At 36.7% G+C, this 17,042-nt stretch overlaps 1 protein-coding gene across 3 annotated transcripts in view; it reads right to left on the reverse strand.

The window, feature by feature from the left end:
- Positions 1-17,042, reverse strand: part of MFSD8 (major facilitator superfamily domain containing 8) — a 39,312-nt gene that overhangs the window by 16,794 nt on the left and 5,476 nt on the right. Inside the window, exons 2-5 of one of the 3 annotated variants that reach the window (XM_045880475.2) lie at positions 11,092-11,183; positions 9,267-9,310; positions 2,878-3,118; positions 1,904-2,017 (exon numbers count right to left, since the gene is read on the reverse strand). In XM_045880475.2, the coding sequence (XP_045736431.2) occupies positions 1,904-2,017; positions 2,878-3,118; positions 9,267-9,310; positions 11,092-11,183 (491 nt within the window). The remainder of the gene's footprint in view (positions 1-1,903; positions 2,018-2,877; positions 3,119-9,266; positions 9,311-11,091; positions 11,184-17,042) is intronic. The other 2 variants (XM_064585044.1, XM_064585045.1) reach the window with 2 other exon arrangements.

A 17,042-nucleotide genomic window follows, 5' to 3' on the forward strand; every position in this document is an offset into this window, starting at 1 on the left:
AGTAACTTGTCAGTATCTTCCTTTTTAAAAAATATCTCCACAGGAAATCTAAATTATCCAGTTTCTTCTATAAATAAATCATGATTTAATTTAAGAAACAGAATGTCACATTTTAAATCAATATTTCAAATTATCACTGTGTATATGGCATTTAAATTATATGTTTTTTTAAAATTTGGATCTATGGCAAAAATCAGATTGGAAGAGTACTGGTTTGCTTTCCTGATGTAGATTCTATATCTGGCTCTTCCAGTAATTTACATGTAACCTTAAGGTAAGGGTGAAGTAAGACACTATATATAAAACACTTAGAACAGTCTCTGGCACATAGTAAGCATTCAATAAATGCTAGTGCTGTTAATGTGGCTACTACAGGAAAGGTCATCTAATCTTTTTCAGGCCTATATTTATGCATCTATATATAATACAAAATATTTAAATGAGCTAATCTTTAAAATACTTTTCTTTTTCTTTTTGATTATTTCTTTTATTCTAAGGTTGAAAATGTGGCAAATCAATGAACAAGGTGATATAAATTTTAGTGCTAATCTTTTTTTTTCTAATGTCCTGTCTGCCTTTATACTAGCAGGTACTGTCTCTGAACCTCAGTTTTCTTGGCTCTAAAATGCTATGAGATTTATTACATGCTTTTATCTCATTTATTTTATTTTGTTTTATGATTATTTAACCCTTAAAATACTTCTTAAGTGGTCAAAATATTTACTGAGAACCTAAGTCTATACCAGGTACTGTGCCAGATACTGAGGTAGAAAAAGACCCAGACTATGTCCTCATATATTTTATAAAATGCAGTTGGTCCAATTATTCTACATTTGTGCTTATTATATTTTACTCCAGAATACTAAACTGAAACATTAGATTTTGGTGAAAGATAAATTAGATTCTCTTTTTTAGAGCTTTTTCTTAGCTATCTAAAAGGAAGTAATGGAGGGGTGCCTGGGTGGCTCAGTCGTTAAGCGTCTGCCTTCAGCTCAGGTCATGATCCCAGGGTCCTGGGATCGAGCCCCGCATCGGGCTCTCTGCTCAGTGGGAAGCCTGCTTCTCCTTCTCCCACTCCCCCTTCTTGTGTTCCCTCTCTCACTGTCTCTCTCTCTGTCAAATAAATAAATAAAATCTTAAAAAAAAAAAAAGAGTTATAAAAGGAAGTAATGGAAACAGGGGTGAGGGTGGGATATTAATGATGAAGTAAACTGAGCTGGATTCAAAGTGATGATATTCGTAACTGCAGTATTCAAAGCATGAGCCAATTATATGGTTTTTTAATATCTTTCTAAGCATAAAAATTACTAATTTATCTAATCAGCAAAAAATTACTTGCCTTGGGGAAGTATTAAATCTCATTAATAATGTTTTACACTCAAAGTTCAAATGAAGTTTTGGAAGAAAAATGGTCTTTAAACAGTCTTTTAAAAATTCTTTCATTTTCTTCAACCTTAGAAAAGTCTGAAAGGCATGGGCAAAGAGCAAAAGGGTTAAGAACCTCCTATAACTTTCCTCAAATCCTCAGTCAAAAGAATTTTGTTTCTAATAAACAGGGAAAAAAAGCAAACTATTATGGAGATGTCAAGCTAAATGATTATTTCACAGAACATATACTCAGGAGTCAGAGTTAGGTTTAAACCTCATATTTCCCATTTGCTATCTGGCTGACCTTGAATAATTTACTTAGATTCTCTATGCTTTGGTGTCCTAATCTGTAAAATGGGACTAATACCATTTACTTTAGAGGACATTTGTTAACACATATAAAGAGCCTAGCCTCCTCTTGGATCAAAAAATACTAGTTTCCTTTCAGCTATGAGGTTTTACACTTGGATTCCATTTAACATTTGAACCTCAAAAGTTTTCCCAGTTTAAGTAATGACAAGTGAAAAATACCTACCTGGACCTAGAATAAAACCTAATGCTTGACATGCGCTAGTGTTTGCCATGGAACTTGTTCTTTCCTGGAGGGAAGTAGCACCAGCAATATATGATCTAATAACTGCCACATTTCCTAAAAAAAGATACAATAATTCAAAGTAAAAGAAAATATCCTTCAGTTTATAAAATTCAACTTAATTAGGCTTTATATAGAACAAAAATCACTGCTTCCTCTTTATGATCACACCAAGCATGTACATTGAGAAAATGTTATCAATTAATGGAAAATATTGCTTTCAGTAACATGAAAACACAGTTAAAGATCTGAATGAATGAAAAAAAGGCATTACAGAAATGTTAAACTTTTTTTCTTCATTAAATATGGAGAAAGCACATTAAATATGGAGTGAATGGCATACTAGTGATTGTTACAACTATTTTTAAAAGATGTCACAAACTCTGCATGCTTAGGACCCATAATATAAGAAACAGAAAAAGAAATCCACTATGAATTTGACTGAAAAAAAATTTATTGAAAAAAATGTCCTTGAGTTCTTATTATGGCAAGAGACTCTGTAAGGGGCCACAGAATATTTTAGGAAGTCATAAATTGTCTCTAATTATAAAAAGTTTACTATCTGGTTGGTGATAAAGATGAAAACAGTGCAAAACAGGATATAAGCAAGTGCCACAGATAAGCTAGAGAAAGGAAAGATCTGTTAAGGGGTAGTTACCTAAGAAAGCTTTATGGAAGATGTGGAACTTGAACTGAATCTTGAAGGATGAAGAATGATGGGAACAGAATCAAGAAACTATAGGTAATGGGAACATTATGAGGAAAGGCAAAATGATAGGAAAGATATTTGTCTATTTGCAATGAGAGATCTATATGTAAGATATGAGATTATAAGGAGGTGACACCAGGTGATAGAGGGCCATAAATGTCAGGGTGAATGTGAATCTGACACAGCCGAACATATACATAAATATTACCTGCTCCAAATCCCACCAATCCACGAGCAACCAACATGTAGTATTTATTATGAGAAGCTGGAACGTGGACATACGCATAGAGGCAGTTAGCCGCGACCGAAATGAAGATGGAGACAATAAGAGGTTCTTTTCTTGGTCTATAATTAGACCACAAACCAAATATAGGTGAAGCTACCATTTGGCCAAGACTAAATGAAGCAATAACCCAGCCCAAAAAACTTGCATCAGCTGTCTGATCAATCTGCAGAAAAAAGTACAATGCTTTAAGAATTGTTATCCAAGAAAAAGTTTAAAACTTAGATAAATTTTTTCAGACCATGTAATATTTCCTATTTAAAGAAATAAAAGCAATAATTCTAACATACAAGTTTTGTAACACAATTACTTATAGTAAGGGATTCAAACTTCTGACATTACAATTAAATGTGCTACCAATTCACTACACACTAGGAAAAATGCTTGGGAAGCTTCATCTTTTAGAATGATTATGGGAATTTCTGGTTCATAAAAATCTTGTTAAAAAATAATCACATTATATATATATATAAAACAATAACATCATAAAATAATATGCCATTCTTTAATTAGTATAAATGTAAATATAATTGGTGGCGCATGGGTGGCTCAGCTAGTTGAGCATCTGCCTTCAGCTCAGGTCATGATCTCAGGGTCCTGGGATTGAGCCCGGCATCAGGCTCCCCGCTCAGCAGGGAGTCTGCTTCTCCCTCTCCCTCTGCCCCTCCATCCTGCTCATGCTCTCTCTGTCTCTCTCTCTCTGTCTCTCTCTTCTCTCTCTCTCAAATAAATAAATAAAATCTTTTAAAAAAATAATGTAAATATAATTGTTTAGACTTATGGTACTCCATAAGCTAAATAGCCATTAGCACCGTAAATGTATTTTTTAAAAAACTGGGCACAATAATCAAATGCTTAAAGAAGAGAATAAAAACACAAAAGTTGAAAGAGAATTCTCTCATTAAACCTATTACTAATTCTTCCATTCAACACAGACAACTTAGGATTCTACCACTGAAAGAGGGTTTATATATCATGATGAATATTGTGGAGAGAACCAAATGATTAAATTCAGAAAATGAAATACTTTAAAAAAATAGAAAATTTTAGCTCACAAAAGGGACTATGGAATAAATTAACAGATTTTTTAAAAATATATGATAGACTATATAATAATTAGGAAAAATCAGAACCATTAGGAAACAAGATTAAACATACTCAGGTTAAGTGATAGAACAATTTAAGGAAAACCATGGCTGTGTCTTTTCTAAAGATATTTTTAAATAATTTAAAACCGAAATATTTGGGTACATTTTCTTGTGGGGATGAGGAAAAAGAGTGAATACATATAATGATACACAATATTAAAGTTCTAGCCTTAAAAATATCTCTTATTTTAGGCACTCTGGTTTTTATTTTCTACCCACATTACCTTTAGTACCTTTGATCTATCAAAATATAAAATAACCAGGTCATAAAAAATTTTAAATTAATTTTCAAAAAAGCAATAAAAACTCAATTTAATGATAAATGTGGTTTGAAAGCAAAAGGATGCAAGTGTCTTCTCAGGGTATCAATTGATTATAGTCAATTATCCATCTCATGGACAGAAGCTGACTCTCAGGGATGGCTCTAACAATATGAATAATATTTGCTTGAGACCAATGGAAACTTTATTTATTTTTTTAGAGATTTTATTAATTTATTTGACAGAGAGAGACACAGTGAGAGAGGGAACACAAGCAGGGAGAGTGGGAGAGGAAGAAGCAGGCTTTCCGCCGAGTAGGGAGGCTGATGCGGGGCTTGATCCTAGGACCCCAGGATCATGACCTGAGCCGAAGGCAGACACTTAACAACTGAGCCACACAGATGCCCGGAAACTTTTATTTTAGTTGGCTACTATTCTTTACAGTGACTGGAAAACTAGAATCTGCTAGAATTCTGTTAGAATTGCAACAGGAAATAAAATGGTTTGGGAGATATAGGTTCTACACTATAACAGAAGGTGTCACTTTAGTAATTGAACTGTTATCTGTGCTCTCTCTCTTACAGTAATAACAGCATCTTATTTCTGGTCCTCTGGCCACCTCTGGTGATCTCTATCATACTGTTTTCAAAATAAAATCCAAACAGCTTATTATGAAAAACTCACTCACAAGTTGGCCACTGTCTCTCCTCTCTAAACTCCTCTCTCTGCATGTACCCTTCCTCCAATTCTAACTTCCAGCCACACAGAACTGTATGAAGTTTCCAAAATGAGCCAAGTTCTTTGCCTCCAGGCCTTTGCGCTGGTTTCTCTACTGCCCCCTTCTACCAGCAATGCCTCCCCAACCTCCAACTCCCTGGCCCCCACCTTTTCTTTAGGAAACTAACTTCTGCAGACCTTCAAAACGCAGCTCCAGTGTAACTGATTTTAGAAAGTCTTCCAGAATTTAAGTTTGGATTAGAAACATCTCCCTAACAGCCCATGTCTGTCTGCCTCTCTCTCTCTTTCTCTCCCTCTCTCTCTCACAAACACACCCATACTTTTTTTTTTTAAAGATTTTATTTATTATTTAGAGAGAGCAAGAGAGCAGGGGGAGCAGTAGAGGGAGAGGAAGAGAGAGAATCTCAAGCTGACTCCACACTGAGCACAGAGCCCCACACAGGGCTTGACCCCATGACCCTGAGATCACGACCTGAGCTGAAATCAAGAGCCAGTTGCTTAACCAACTGAGCCAGCCAGACACACCATACCCAAACTTTTAGACTTTTAGACTTTTACGGATGTATAGTATATGGTAATAATCTGTAATTAACTTGTTTGGTTTTGTACACTTCAGTGAAAGCTGGATCTATATCTTCTCTAACCAAAACCCTCCCCAAACTCCAAAGTACATGGTATTGAATTTCAAAACATTATTCTCTAAACACGTTAATAATACTGACAAAGTCAAAGTTCTAGAAATCTTCATGCTTTGCTACAGGAATTAAGACACGAATATGGATGTTCCAAGCCTCTTTATGTATAGATAATTGCTTATTAATTCAATTAATAGTCACTTAGTCCCTCTCTGTGACAAAACCTGTGCTAGGCAATAGGGAGAGAAAGACGAGTTAATACAGAGTTTCCAAACTGGGTTTCATCATCAAGGAGTTTCCAAACCAGGCTTTACTTATCTGGTATTTGAGTAGCTGGTGGTGGGGGGTGGGGGAGTGGGGGGTGAAAATCACATGTTTCAATTTCTTATCTGTCAAATAAGGATAACTTCACAGAGTTGTCAAAAGAATTATTTGAGCCAATACCTGTGTAGTGCTTAGGGCAATGTCAGCATATATATGCACTCAATGAATGTTACCTATACTGTATAAAAACTAGTATTTCTTAGTACTTTGTTTTACTAATATGTCAATTTTATTATTATATTTTAATATAATTCATGCATGAGTATTCCCACTATCTTCCTGGCCCTGTAAGATAACCTATTCTTCCAATTCAAAATCTAGGTTTAAGAATATAAATCTTCCTGGAAATTTATCTCACTTCTGGGCAACAAAGCCTAAGGAATCACTTGCCTGATGGCTATCTATCAGCCAGAGCCAGAAAGAAGTACAATTCAGAGGTTCACACCAGTGCCAAATTCCTTTCAGACAAATAATTTACTGTTTTGTTTTGTTTTCTCGGTTTTTTTTTGGGGGGGGGGTCTAGCTTTTTATCTTTCTTATAGATCTTTTAAGCTAATATTTGTCAACATATTATCATAAAAGAGATGGTAGCCTTAAATTAAGAATTAAAAAGTTTAAGATAGTAGGTAACACAGCACTGTGGTTAAGAGTCAGATTTTGGCTTCAGATAGGTTTTGGCTCTGCCATTTTCTAGCTGTGTGACCTTGGGCAAGCTACCTAACTTTCTGAGTGTGAGTTTCTCCACCTGCCAAACAGGAGTGATAATAATCATTTCACAGGTTGTTATGAATTATCAAAAGATGAAAGGTTTACTAGTGTACCTAGCACACATTATTGTTATGAAATAAGTTGAGAAAATTAGTTGATAAGTTTTTTAGTGAAACTGTTATAGTTGTATTGCCAAAGAATTAGTTACAAGTTCATGTACTCACTAAATTTACCTTTCAAGGGCTTTCAAATATTTGGAGAAAGGAGTGTACCTTTTCAAAATTCAACATATTGTGCTGAATAGACCTAATTATTGTAAATACCTTTCTTTTGATAATTTTGAGGTTAAACAGACTGAATACAAGGACCACAGAAATAAAAAGAGTTTTGACACATGGAAATATATTTTTGGCAAAGAACTGCTCTAGAATTGTTAAATATTCTGCTTTAATTGTAGTAACTATGCCAGTAAGGAAAGAATTTTTAGTGTTATGGGTAACAATTGCATGTAATATAATTTTTTGATTAATTTTCAAATAAATTCCAAAATAGCAATGAAAATGTGGCACCAAATCAATAAAAATGACATTTGCATTTGTCCTTATATTCCTTTTAAAATATCAGATATTTTAAGTCAGCATTTTCAAAAAGTTAAAAATTCATAAAAACTAAAAAGTCTAAAATGAAATATTAAATGTCAATAAACTTCTTGTATCATAGGCATTATTTTTAATCTCTAAGTATTTATCAAATATTCTAGCATTTTTGTTGAAGCTATCTGACCATCCTAACAATCTAGTAGGGAAGTTAATTCTCTGTAAACACATTGTTATGGCACTCAGTGATAAGTGTTAATGATAATGGGGTATGGAGGTACATAGGAAAACCTTTTAACTCACACTGGGCTGGGGGACAATCAAAGAAGGCTTTTCGGAGGAGGTAACATTGAACAAAGCCTTGAAGAATGAATAAAAGATAACAGGAAAGTAGGATGGAAGGGAAGGACAGAGAAAAGGAGAGATGAAGGCAGGGAAAGCATTCCAGAAAAAAGGGGGAAAAAATGTATAAAGACCCTAGGAAGCTAGGTTCATGCAAGTAGAATGTGTAACAAATTGTTGGCTATCGATCTAACATGGACCGGGGCGCCTGGGTGGCTCAGTCATTTAGCATCTGCCTTCGGCTCAGGTCATGGTCCCAGGGTCCTGGGATCGAGCCCCACGTCAGGCTCCCTGCTCGGCGGGAAGCCTGCTTCTCCCTCTCCCACTCCCCCCGCTTCTCCCTCTCCCACTCCCCCTGCTTGTGTTCCTTCTCTTGCTGTGTCTCTCTCTGTCAAATAAATAAATAAAATCTTTTTTTAAAATAAATAAATAAATAGTTAAAAAAAAAAAAAGATCTAACATGGACCAAAGCTTAGGATTTAGGCTACAACACACACACACACACACACACACACAGGCCAACCTCTGGGAAAGCCAACATATAAGGAACAAGTTGATAAAGAAAACTCACAAAAGAATTTAAGAACAAATATTTAAAGAGCAAAGCCAGGAGAAAGAAATGTACAGAAGCTAAGAGAGGGTTTTCAGAAGCAGGGAGAGGACAACAATGTCAAACGCTACCCAAATATCACCTAAAGGACTGAAAAGTATCTATTTGGTCAGCAATTAAGTCACTGATGACTTTAATGAGAGCAGTTTCAGGGTAGTAGAGGAGTTAATCAGATCGTAGCAGTTTAAGGAGTGAATAGGAGGTTGAAGAGTACAGAGGAGCTCCATCAAGAACCTTACATGAAGTATTGTTATACATGAATTATGTCTGCAACTTATATACTGATTTTCATTAAGTTCATTTCTGGAGATTTAAGATAGAATTGACATATATTTACATTATGTTATATGTCATATATATATATATATATATATTTTTTTTTTTTTTTTTTAAAGATAGAATTGGCAGGACTTGATGATTAACTGATGTCAGAGTACCCACTAAACTTGCATCTTCTTGACCCCCTCCTTCCCATCTAGTAACCAAAGAATCAAAATACATATATTATCTATTCTTTTTACAATGTCACCTGACAACCCAAATTAATTCTATAGGAAAGCACAAAATTATTCCATATAAATGTCATTTGTACATTTTGGGAATTCAGACTATGTGTAGTTTAGTTTCTTTTTTTATCAGGGAGTGGGTATTGATGGGATGTGAAAGTGGCTAATAAGTAGGTTACCATACATCTACATTTGCCTGGGACTGTCCAGGTATAATCCTGTTTTCCTGATATAGTACTCCCTTCACTTCAAGAGTATTCTGGTTTGCACAATAAAGCATTTGATCACCTTACCTGTAAGCCTCTTTTGAGGAATTATTATCTCAAGTTACTCTAGTAAGGACTAAGTCAATAAAATACCAAAGAGACTCTTAAGAAAACTCTTAACTATATAAGAGTTATTATTACTATAGCTACTTAAGAGAATAATAGTTTAAAGTGTACAAACCTTTTGGAGATATGGCCATATTGACATTATCACAATAGAAAATCCTGTAAAGAGGCAAAATTTGTTATACTTAAAATGATTTCATCAGTATTTATAGATAGAATTTTTTGAACTATAACATGGACCTTATTTATTTATTTCAAGATTTTATTTATTAATCTGACAGAGAGAGCGCACAGGGAGAGCGGGAGCAGCAGGCTCCCCGCTAAGCAGGGAGCCCGATGCGGGGCTCGATCCCAGGACCCCGGATTAACGACCTGAGCTGAAGGCAGATGCTTAACCAACTGAGCCACCCAGGCGCCCAATACTTCATTCTTTTTATTTTATTATTTATTTATTTATTTATTTTTAAAGATTTTATTTATTTATTTGAGAGAGAGAATGAGAGAGAGCACATGAGAGGGGGGAGGGTCAGAGGGAGAAGCAGACTCCCTGCCGAGCAGGGAGCCCGATGCGGGACTCGATCCCGGGACTCCAGGATCATGACCTGAGCCGAAGGCAGTCGCTTAACCAACTGAGCCACCCAGGTGCCCACTTCATTCTTTTTAGAAAGCCTATTTTAAAAAATAATTTCCTCTCAGCAGGGAGCCGGCTTCTCCCTCTCCCTCTGCTGTTCCCCCTGCTTGTGCTCTCTGACAAATAAATAAATTAAATAAATAAATAAAAAATAATTTAGTTAATAGTTTCATTTTAGTGTATTTTGAATTGACATATTGATTTTGAGGAAAAGAGGACTAGAAGAGTAAACTAATATTTGAAATCAAGGTTACAATTTCACAATCAAGAAACTTATAAACAGGTAAAATGTTTAACATACTAATTAAAATCTAAAGTTAAAATAATTTTCTTTTTTGCTATTAAAATTATTACTCATAATTTTAGATAATTACTAAAAATTAGAAGTATTTTATTTTATTTTAATTCCAGTATAGTTAACATACAGTGTTGTATTAGTTCTAGGTGTACAATGTAGTGATTTAAGAGTTCCATATATTACCCAGTGTTCATCATGACAAGTGCACTCCTTAATCCCCATCCCCTATTTCACCTATCACCCCACTCCCTCCTCCCCTCTGATTGGCCATCAGTTTGTTCTCTATAGTTAGTTAAGAGTCTGTTTCTTGGTTTGTCTCTCTCTCTTTTTTTTTTCCCTTTGCTTTTTGTTTTGTTTCTTAAATTCCACATATGAATGAAATCATACTTTTTTGGTCTTTCTCTGCCTGACTTATTTCGCTTAGCATATTCTCTAGCTCTACCCATGTAGCCTGTAGTTGCAAATGGCAAGATTTCATTCTGTTGATCTGTCTTCCATTGCTTTAATTTGCAGGGGCCAGCTACAGAACCTAAGAAAGTAGAGGAAAAGATTTTCCTCCCCACCACATATACAATGGACTATTATTGAGCCTTAAAAAAAAAAAGGAAATTCTGACTCATATTATAACATGGATGAACCTTAAGAACATTATGCTAAATAAAATAGTCACAAAAAGAAAAATACTGTATGATTCCATTTATATGAAGTATCTAGAGTAGTCAAATTCATAGAAACAGAAAGAATGGTGGTTGCCAGGACGTAGGAGTAGGGGGAAATGAGGAGTTGTTTAATGAGTACAGAGTTTTAGTTTTGCAAGATGAAAAAGCTCTGGATATTAGTTACATAATCATGTAGACAAATGTAACGCTTCTGATCTTAGAAATAGTTGAGATGGGAAATTTTATATTATGTGATTTTTACCAAAATAAAATAATAATTTAAAAAATTAAGTGACATTAAAATAAGATACTTTCTGAATTTTTAAAATTATATATAATTTCTAATACTTACCTACACTGCTGAGAAACATGGTAAGATATAGAATCCTAATAGATATCCATCGGCTCTTATAATGTTCTTCAGTTTCTATAATATCCCATTCTCTAGGATTAAAGAAGAAAAAAGTAGTATAATGTTATCTCAGTATGTACAATTTTATTTTCTTTCTCCTAAAGTAATTAAAAAGATATGACAGAGGTATAATTTACTAATATTGGTTCTTGCTGTACTAATTATCTATGAATAAGCATTATTTCTTTGAATTTCAGTAGGTTATATTAATGCATCACTATACACAGACACTTGGGAGACATCAGGTAGCTTAAAAAGGCATAACATTTTGTCAACTAATTATTTTGCTATCATTGACCTGCTACAAATCGAGTGTTGGAATTTGTTAAACTGACAAAATAAATAAAGTATATCAAAATAAATCAAACTAGCTACAACAACTAGATCTCCTATGGATGGGATATACAACTATTACATATTTTAAAAAAATAATTACTATCATCATTATGACATGTTTCTACTTGATAACAGTAAATTGACTTTGCTGCAGGAAGCTATTTTGGCTAGGTACTTTCAGCAAAATTAATGTAGAAGTGACACCAGAAAAGTTTGATGTGACATTCCTAGGCCTGGGACCTCTAGAACACTTGCCTTTGCTCCAGCATGGGTTACCAGACAAGTTCTATTAGTGGACTAAAGAGAGTCCAAGGTCCTTCTAGACTGGGTTGATCTTTCATATAAGCCTATGACCTGGAGTAAAGGCAAGTATATTAAGCATACATCTTATTTCAGTCAGGTGATACATGAGAGTGTGTATGGTTTCATTACATTCTCACATTCACATACAGAAAGAGTTAATAAATTTACCTTAATATGAGCTTTATGTTTTCAAAGAATTAAGACAAACACAACAGACAAAATGTCTTCTTATGTTCTAAAGTTATTTTCTAAAATAGACCTTAGAGCTATCAAAGTTGTCTTCAAAGAGAAACTTTTCAAAAAAGAAACTTTTTTTTTTTCAAAAGTGATCTGATTGGGAGTGGTAGAGCGAAGGAAGACAGCTAACATTAATTAGATCTACTATGTGCCAGGTATATTAGCTGCTGATATAATATATATGAAGTTCTTAATACTATATATGCCATTCCATAAAAAGACTTTTCACCATAATGTAGCATACTTGAAAAATAGCAGAACCCCAGGGGCACCTGGGTGGCTCAGTTGGTTAAGCAACTAACTCTTGATTTCAGCTCAGGTCATGACGTCAGGATTGTGAGGTTGAGCCTCATGTGTGGCTCCTCACTGGGTTCTGCACTGGGTGTGGAATCTGCTTAAGATTCTCTCTCTTCCTTTCCCTCTGCCCTTCCTGCCCTCTCCCCAGTCTAAAAACCAGAACCCCAGATGCTCATACTGATCATTCTTGACTTACAATGGGGTTACCTCCCAAAAAGCCCATTGTAAATTGGAAATACATTAAGTCGGAAATGCATTTAATATACCTAACCTACTGAACACCATAGCTTAACCCAGCCTACCTTAAACATGCTCAGAACACTGACATTAGCCTACAGTTGGGGAAAATCATCTAACACAAAGCCTGTTTTATAACGAAGTGTTGAATATCTCATGTAATTTATAAAATACTGTACTAAAAGTGAGAAACACAATGGCTGTATGGGTACAGAATGGTTGAAAGTGCATGGGTGGGTTATGCTGGTGATCAAGTGGCTGACTGGGAACAGTGGCTCACTGCCACTGTCTAGCACTGCAAGAGTAGCCTATCACATATCACTAGGCCAGGAAAAGATCAAAATTCAAAATTTGGAGCATGGTTTCTACTGAAAGCATATCACTTTTGCACCATTGTATAGTTGCAAAATCATAAGCTAAGCTATCATAAGTCGGGGACCATCTATTTGGAAATCAATAACCTGGAATCTGGAATAAATAATGCAGATAATTACATATCAGCAAAAGGTATCCACCATTCATTCCCACAGCACTGGATTCTGGTATCACTTTCCAGCATTGGGTATTATATTTTTAATGAACACATTATCATTTCCTGGATATCAGAAATTAAGATGACGGGGTGCCTGGGTGGCTCAGTCGTTAAGCGTCTGCCTTCAGCTCAGGTCATGATCTCAGGGTCCTGGGATCGAGCCCCGCATTGGGCTCTCTGCTCAGCTGGGAGTCTGCTTTTCCCTCTCCCACTCCCCCTGCTTGTGTTCCCTCTCTCGCTGTCTCTCTCTAATAAATAAATAAAATCTTAAAAAAAAAAAGAAATTAAAATGACCATCACTTATAAGAACTATCATTAAAGTAAGCCTGAAAATTTCAAATAACTATTTTGCTCAGATCTTTTTTTTTTTTTAAAGATTTTATTATTGGGGCGCCTGGGTGGCTCAGTCATTAAGCATCTGCCTTCGGCTCAGGTCATGATCCCAGGGTCTTGGAATCGAGCCCCGCATCGGGCTCCCTGCTCAGCGGGAAGCCTGCTTCTCCCTCTCCCACTCCCCCTGCTTGTGTTCCCTCTCTCGCTGTATCTCTGTCAAATAAATAAATAAAATCTTTAAAAAAATTTTTCTTCTTTTAATGACAGCTATTAAATATTGAAGGGATGACAGATTTAGAAAATTGCTATTTAATAACTACTCTCCATGTAATAATGGATGAAAGAAAGGATAATTGAGGGGCGCCTGGGTGGCTCAGTCAGTTATGCTTCTGCCTTCGGCTTAGGTCACGATCCTGGGGCTGCGATCCAGCCCCAGTCAGGCTCCCTGCTCAGCACAGAGTCTGCTTCTGCCTCTCCCTCTGCAGCTCCCCCTGCTTGCACTCTCTTGCTCTCTCTCTCTCTGTCAGATAAATAAATAAAATCTTAAAAAAAAAAAAAAAGAAAGAAAGGATAATTGATGGATCCTAAAACAACTGGTTGAAAAGTTGTTGAGAACAGGATAGTCACAGGGTCTCAAAGCATCAGCCCACTGGCTACTTTCTAATCCCAAAATGGAAAATGAGGCTTTATAATCAAGAGATACAGCAGTCACCCTCTTAACCAAGTGGTTAAGCTTGGCAACCACAATAGTGGGATGGCTGCGCATCTGATGCCTCCTTACTTTACTATATTGGGACATTCTCAACATAACCCATGGGATGTTCTTGCCAGAAATGACTGACCAGGATCTATTAAAAAAGAAACAGGCCAGGGGCGCCTGGGTGGTTCAGTTGGTTAAGCGACTGCCTTCGGCTCAGGCCATGATCCTGGAGTCCCGGGATCGAGTCCCGCATCGGGCTCCCTGCTTGGTGGGGAGTCTGCTTCTCCCTCTGACCCTCCCCCTCTCATGTGGTCTCTCTCTCAAATAGGTGAATAAAATCTTTGAAAAAAAAAAAAGAAACAGGCCAAAAATCCAGAATGTGAGATGTTCTACAGAAAATGACCTAGAATTGTCAAAAGATTCAATATTGGAAAGAACAGAGAGAAAAGATCAGGGGACAGTTATCAGTTGAGAGAGTCTAAACAAATACAACAATCAATGCATGACCACTAATTGGATCCTGTTTTTTTTTCTTTTTTAAAGATTTATTTATTTGAGAGGGAGAGAGAGCACGAGTGCGTGAGTGGGGGTTGGGGCAGAAAGAAAGGGAGAGAATCTCGAGCCAACTCCCCGCTGAGCATGGAGCCTGACATGAGGCTCGATCCCACCACCCAAGATCATGACCTGAGCTGATTACCCCGAGATCATGATCTTAGCCAAAATCAAGAGTCGGACATTTAACCGACCACCCAGGTGCCCCTGGATCCTGTTGTTGTTGTTCTTTTCAATAGCCATAAAGTACATTTTTGGAACAACTGAAAAAAACTTGAGTATAGACTGTATACTGCATGGTATTTTGAATTAGTATTGTATTTTTAGCTATGCCAATAGTGATGTAGTTGTGTAAAAGAATGTTTTTGTTTTGAGAAGATGCAGGCTACAGGGGCACGTGGGTGGTTCAGTTGGTGAAGTGGCCGACTCTTGGTTTGGCTCAGGTCATGATCTCAGGGTTGTGAAGTCCGGCTCTGTACTCAGTGGGGAGTCTTCTCTCTCTTCCTCTCCCTCTGCCCCTTCCCATTGCATGCATGCACTCTTTCTCTCTAAAAATAAATAAATAAATCTTTAAAAAAAAAACCCAGAAGATGCAGGCTGCAGACTGAAATACCTGGGATAAAGTGTCATGATATCTGCAACCTGCTTTTGGGAAGTTTGGCAAAAGAAGGGTGTGTGGGTATATAGAAAGAAATCCAAGCAGTGTGGAAAAGGCTAACAGTTAGTGACAGGGTATACAGGTGTTCATTGTACTCTTTTTTCAACTTTTCTATGGATTTGAAATTTTTCAAAATACAGAATTTTACTTTTTCCTTCTTTTTAATTCAAAAGTATAATTTTGGTGAAGAAGTGCATCTTTCTACTCTGTTGGAGAGAGTAGGAACATAGGAGAATGTAACTGTCCTTCAGTCAAGTTACCATTTTTTTTTTAAAGATTTATTTATTTATTTATTTGAGAGAGTGAGAAGAGAGAGAGAGAGAGTACATGAGAGGGGGAAGGGTCAGAGGGAGAAGCAGGCTCCTCGCCGAGCAGGGAGCCCGATGCGGGACTTGATCCCGGGAGTCCAGGATCATGACTTGAGCCGAAGGCAGTCGCTTAACCAACTGAGCCACCCAGGCGCCCTCAAGTTACCATTTTTTTTTATTATTATTATTATTATTTTTTAAAGATTTTATTTATTTGACAGAGAGAGACACAGCAAGAGAGGGAACACAAGTAGGGGGAGTGGGAGAGGGAGAAGCAGGCTTCCCGCCAAGCAGAGAACCTGATGTGGGGCTCGATCCCAGGACTCTGGGATCATGACCTGAGCTGAAGGCAGACGCTTAACAACTGAGCCACCCAGTGCCCCAAGTTACCACTTTTTTTTTTTTTAAAGATTTTATTTATTTATTTGAGACAGAGAGAATGAGAGAGAGAGAGAGAGAGAGAGCACATGAGAGGGGGGAGGGTCAGAGGGAGAAGCAGGCTCCCTGCCGAGCAGAGATCCCGATGCGGGACTCGATCCAGGGACTCCAGGATCATGACCTGAGCCGAAGGCAGTCGCTTAACCAACTGAGCCACCCAGGCGCCCCACCACTTTTTTTCTTAAGAGTTATTTATTTATTTTAGAAAGAGAGAATGCATGAGTGAGGGGAGTGGCTGAGGGAGAGGGGGAGAGAAAGAGAAGCAGACTCTGCACTGAGCATGGAACCCGATGGGGGGGCTTGGTCTAACCACCCTGAGATCATGACCTGAACTGAAATCAAGGGTTGGGGCTTAAAATGAACTATTGGGACTTCATCAAGATAAAAAGCTTTTGCTCAGCAAAGGAAACAGTCCACAAAACCAAAAGACAACCACAGAATGGGAGAAGATATTTGCAAATGTCTTATCAGATAAAGGGCTAGTATCTAAAATCTTTAAAGAACTTATCAAACTCAACACCCAAAGGACAAATAATCCAATAATAAAATGGGCAGAAGACATGAATAGATATTTCTCCAAAGACATACAAATGGCCAAAAGACACATGAAAAAATGCTCAACATCGCTTGGCATCAAGGAAATACAAATCAAAACCACAATAAGATACCACCTCACACCAGTTGGAATGGCTAAAATTAACAAGTCAGGAAACGACAGATGTTGGTGAGGATGCAAAGAAAGGGGAACTATACTGTTGGTGGGAATGCAAGCTGGTGTAGCCACTCTGGAAAACAGTATGGAGGTTCCTCAAAAAGTTGAAAATAGAGCTACCCTAGGACCAGCAATTGCACTACTGGGTATTTACCCCAAAGATACAAATGTAGTGGTCGATTTACTTTTTTTCAAAAGATTTTATTTATTTGTCAGAGAGAGAAGGAGAGTGCACACAAGCAGAGGGA

The sequence above is a fragment of the Mirounga angustirostris genome, unplaced genomic scaffold (assembly GCF_029215605.1).
Source record: "Mirounga angustirostris isolate CCGP_5_RB_7025 unplaced genomic scaffold, mMirAng1.0.hap1 SCAF_2, whole genome shotgun sequence".
Taxonomy (NCBI): Eukaryota; Metazoa; Chordata; class Mammalia; order Carnivora; family Phocidae; genus Mirounga; species Mirounga angustirostris.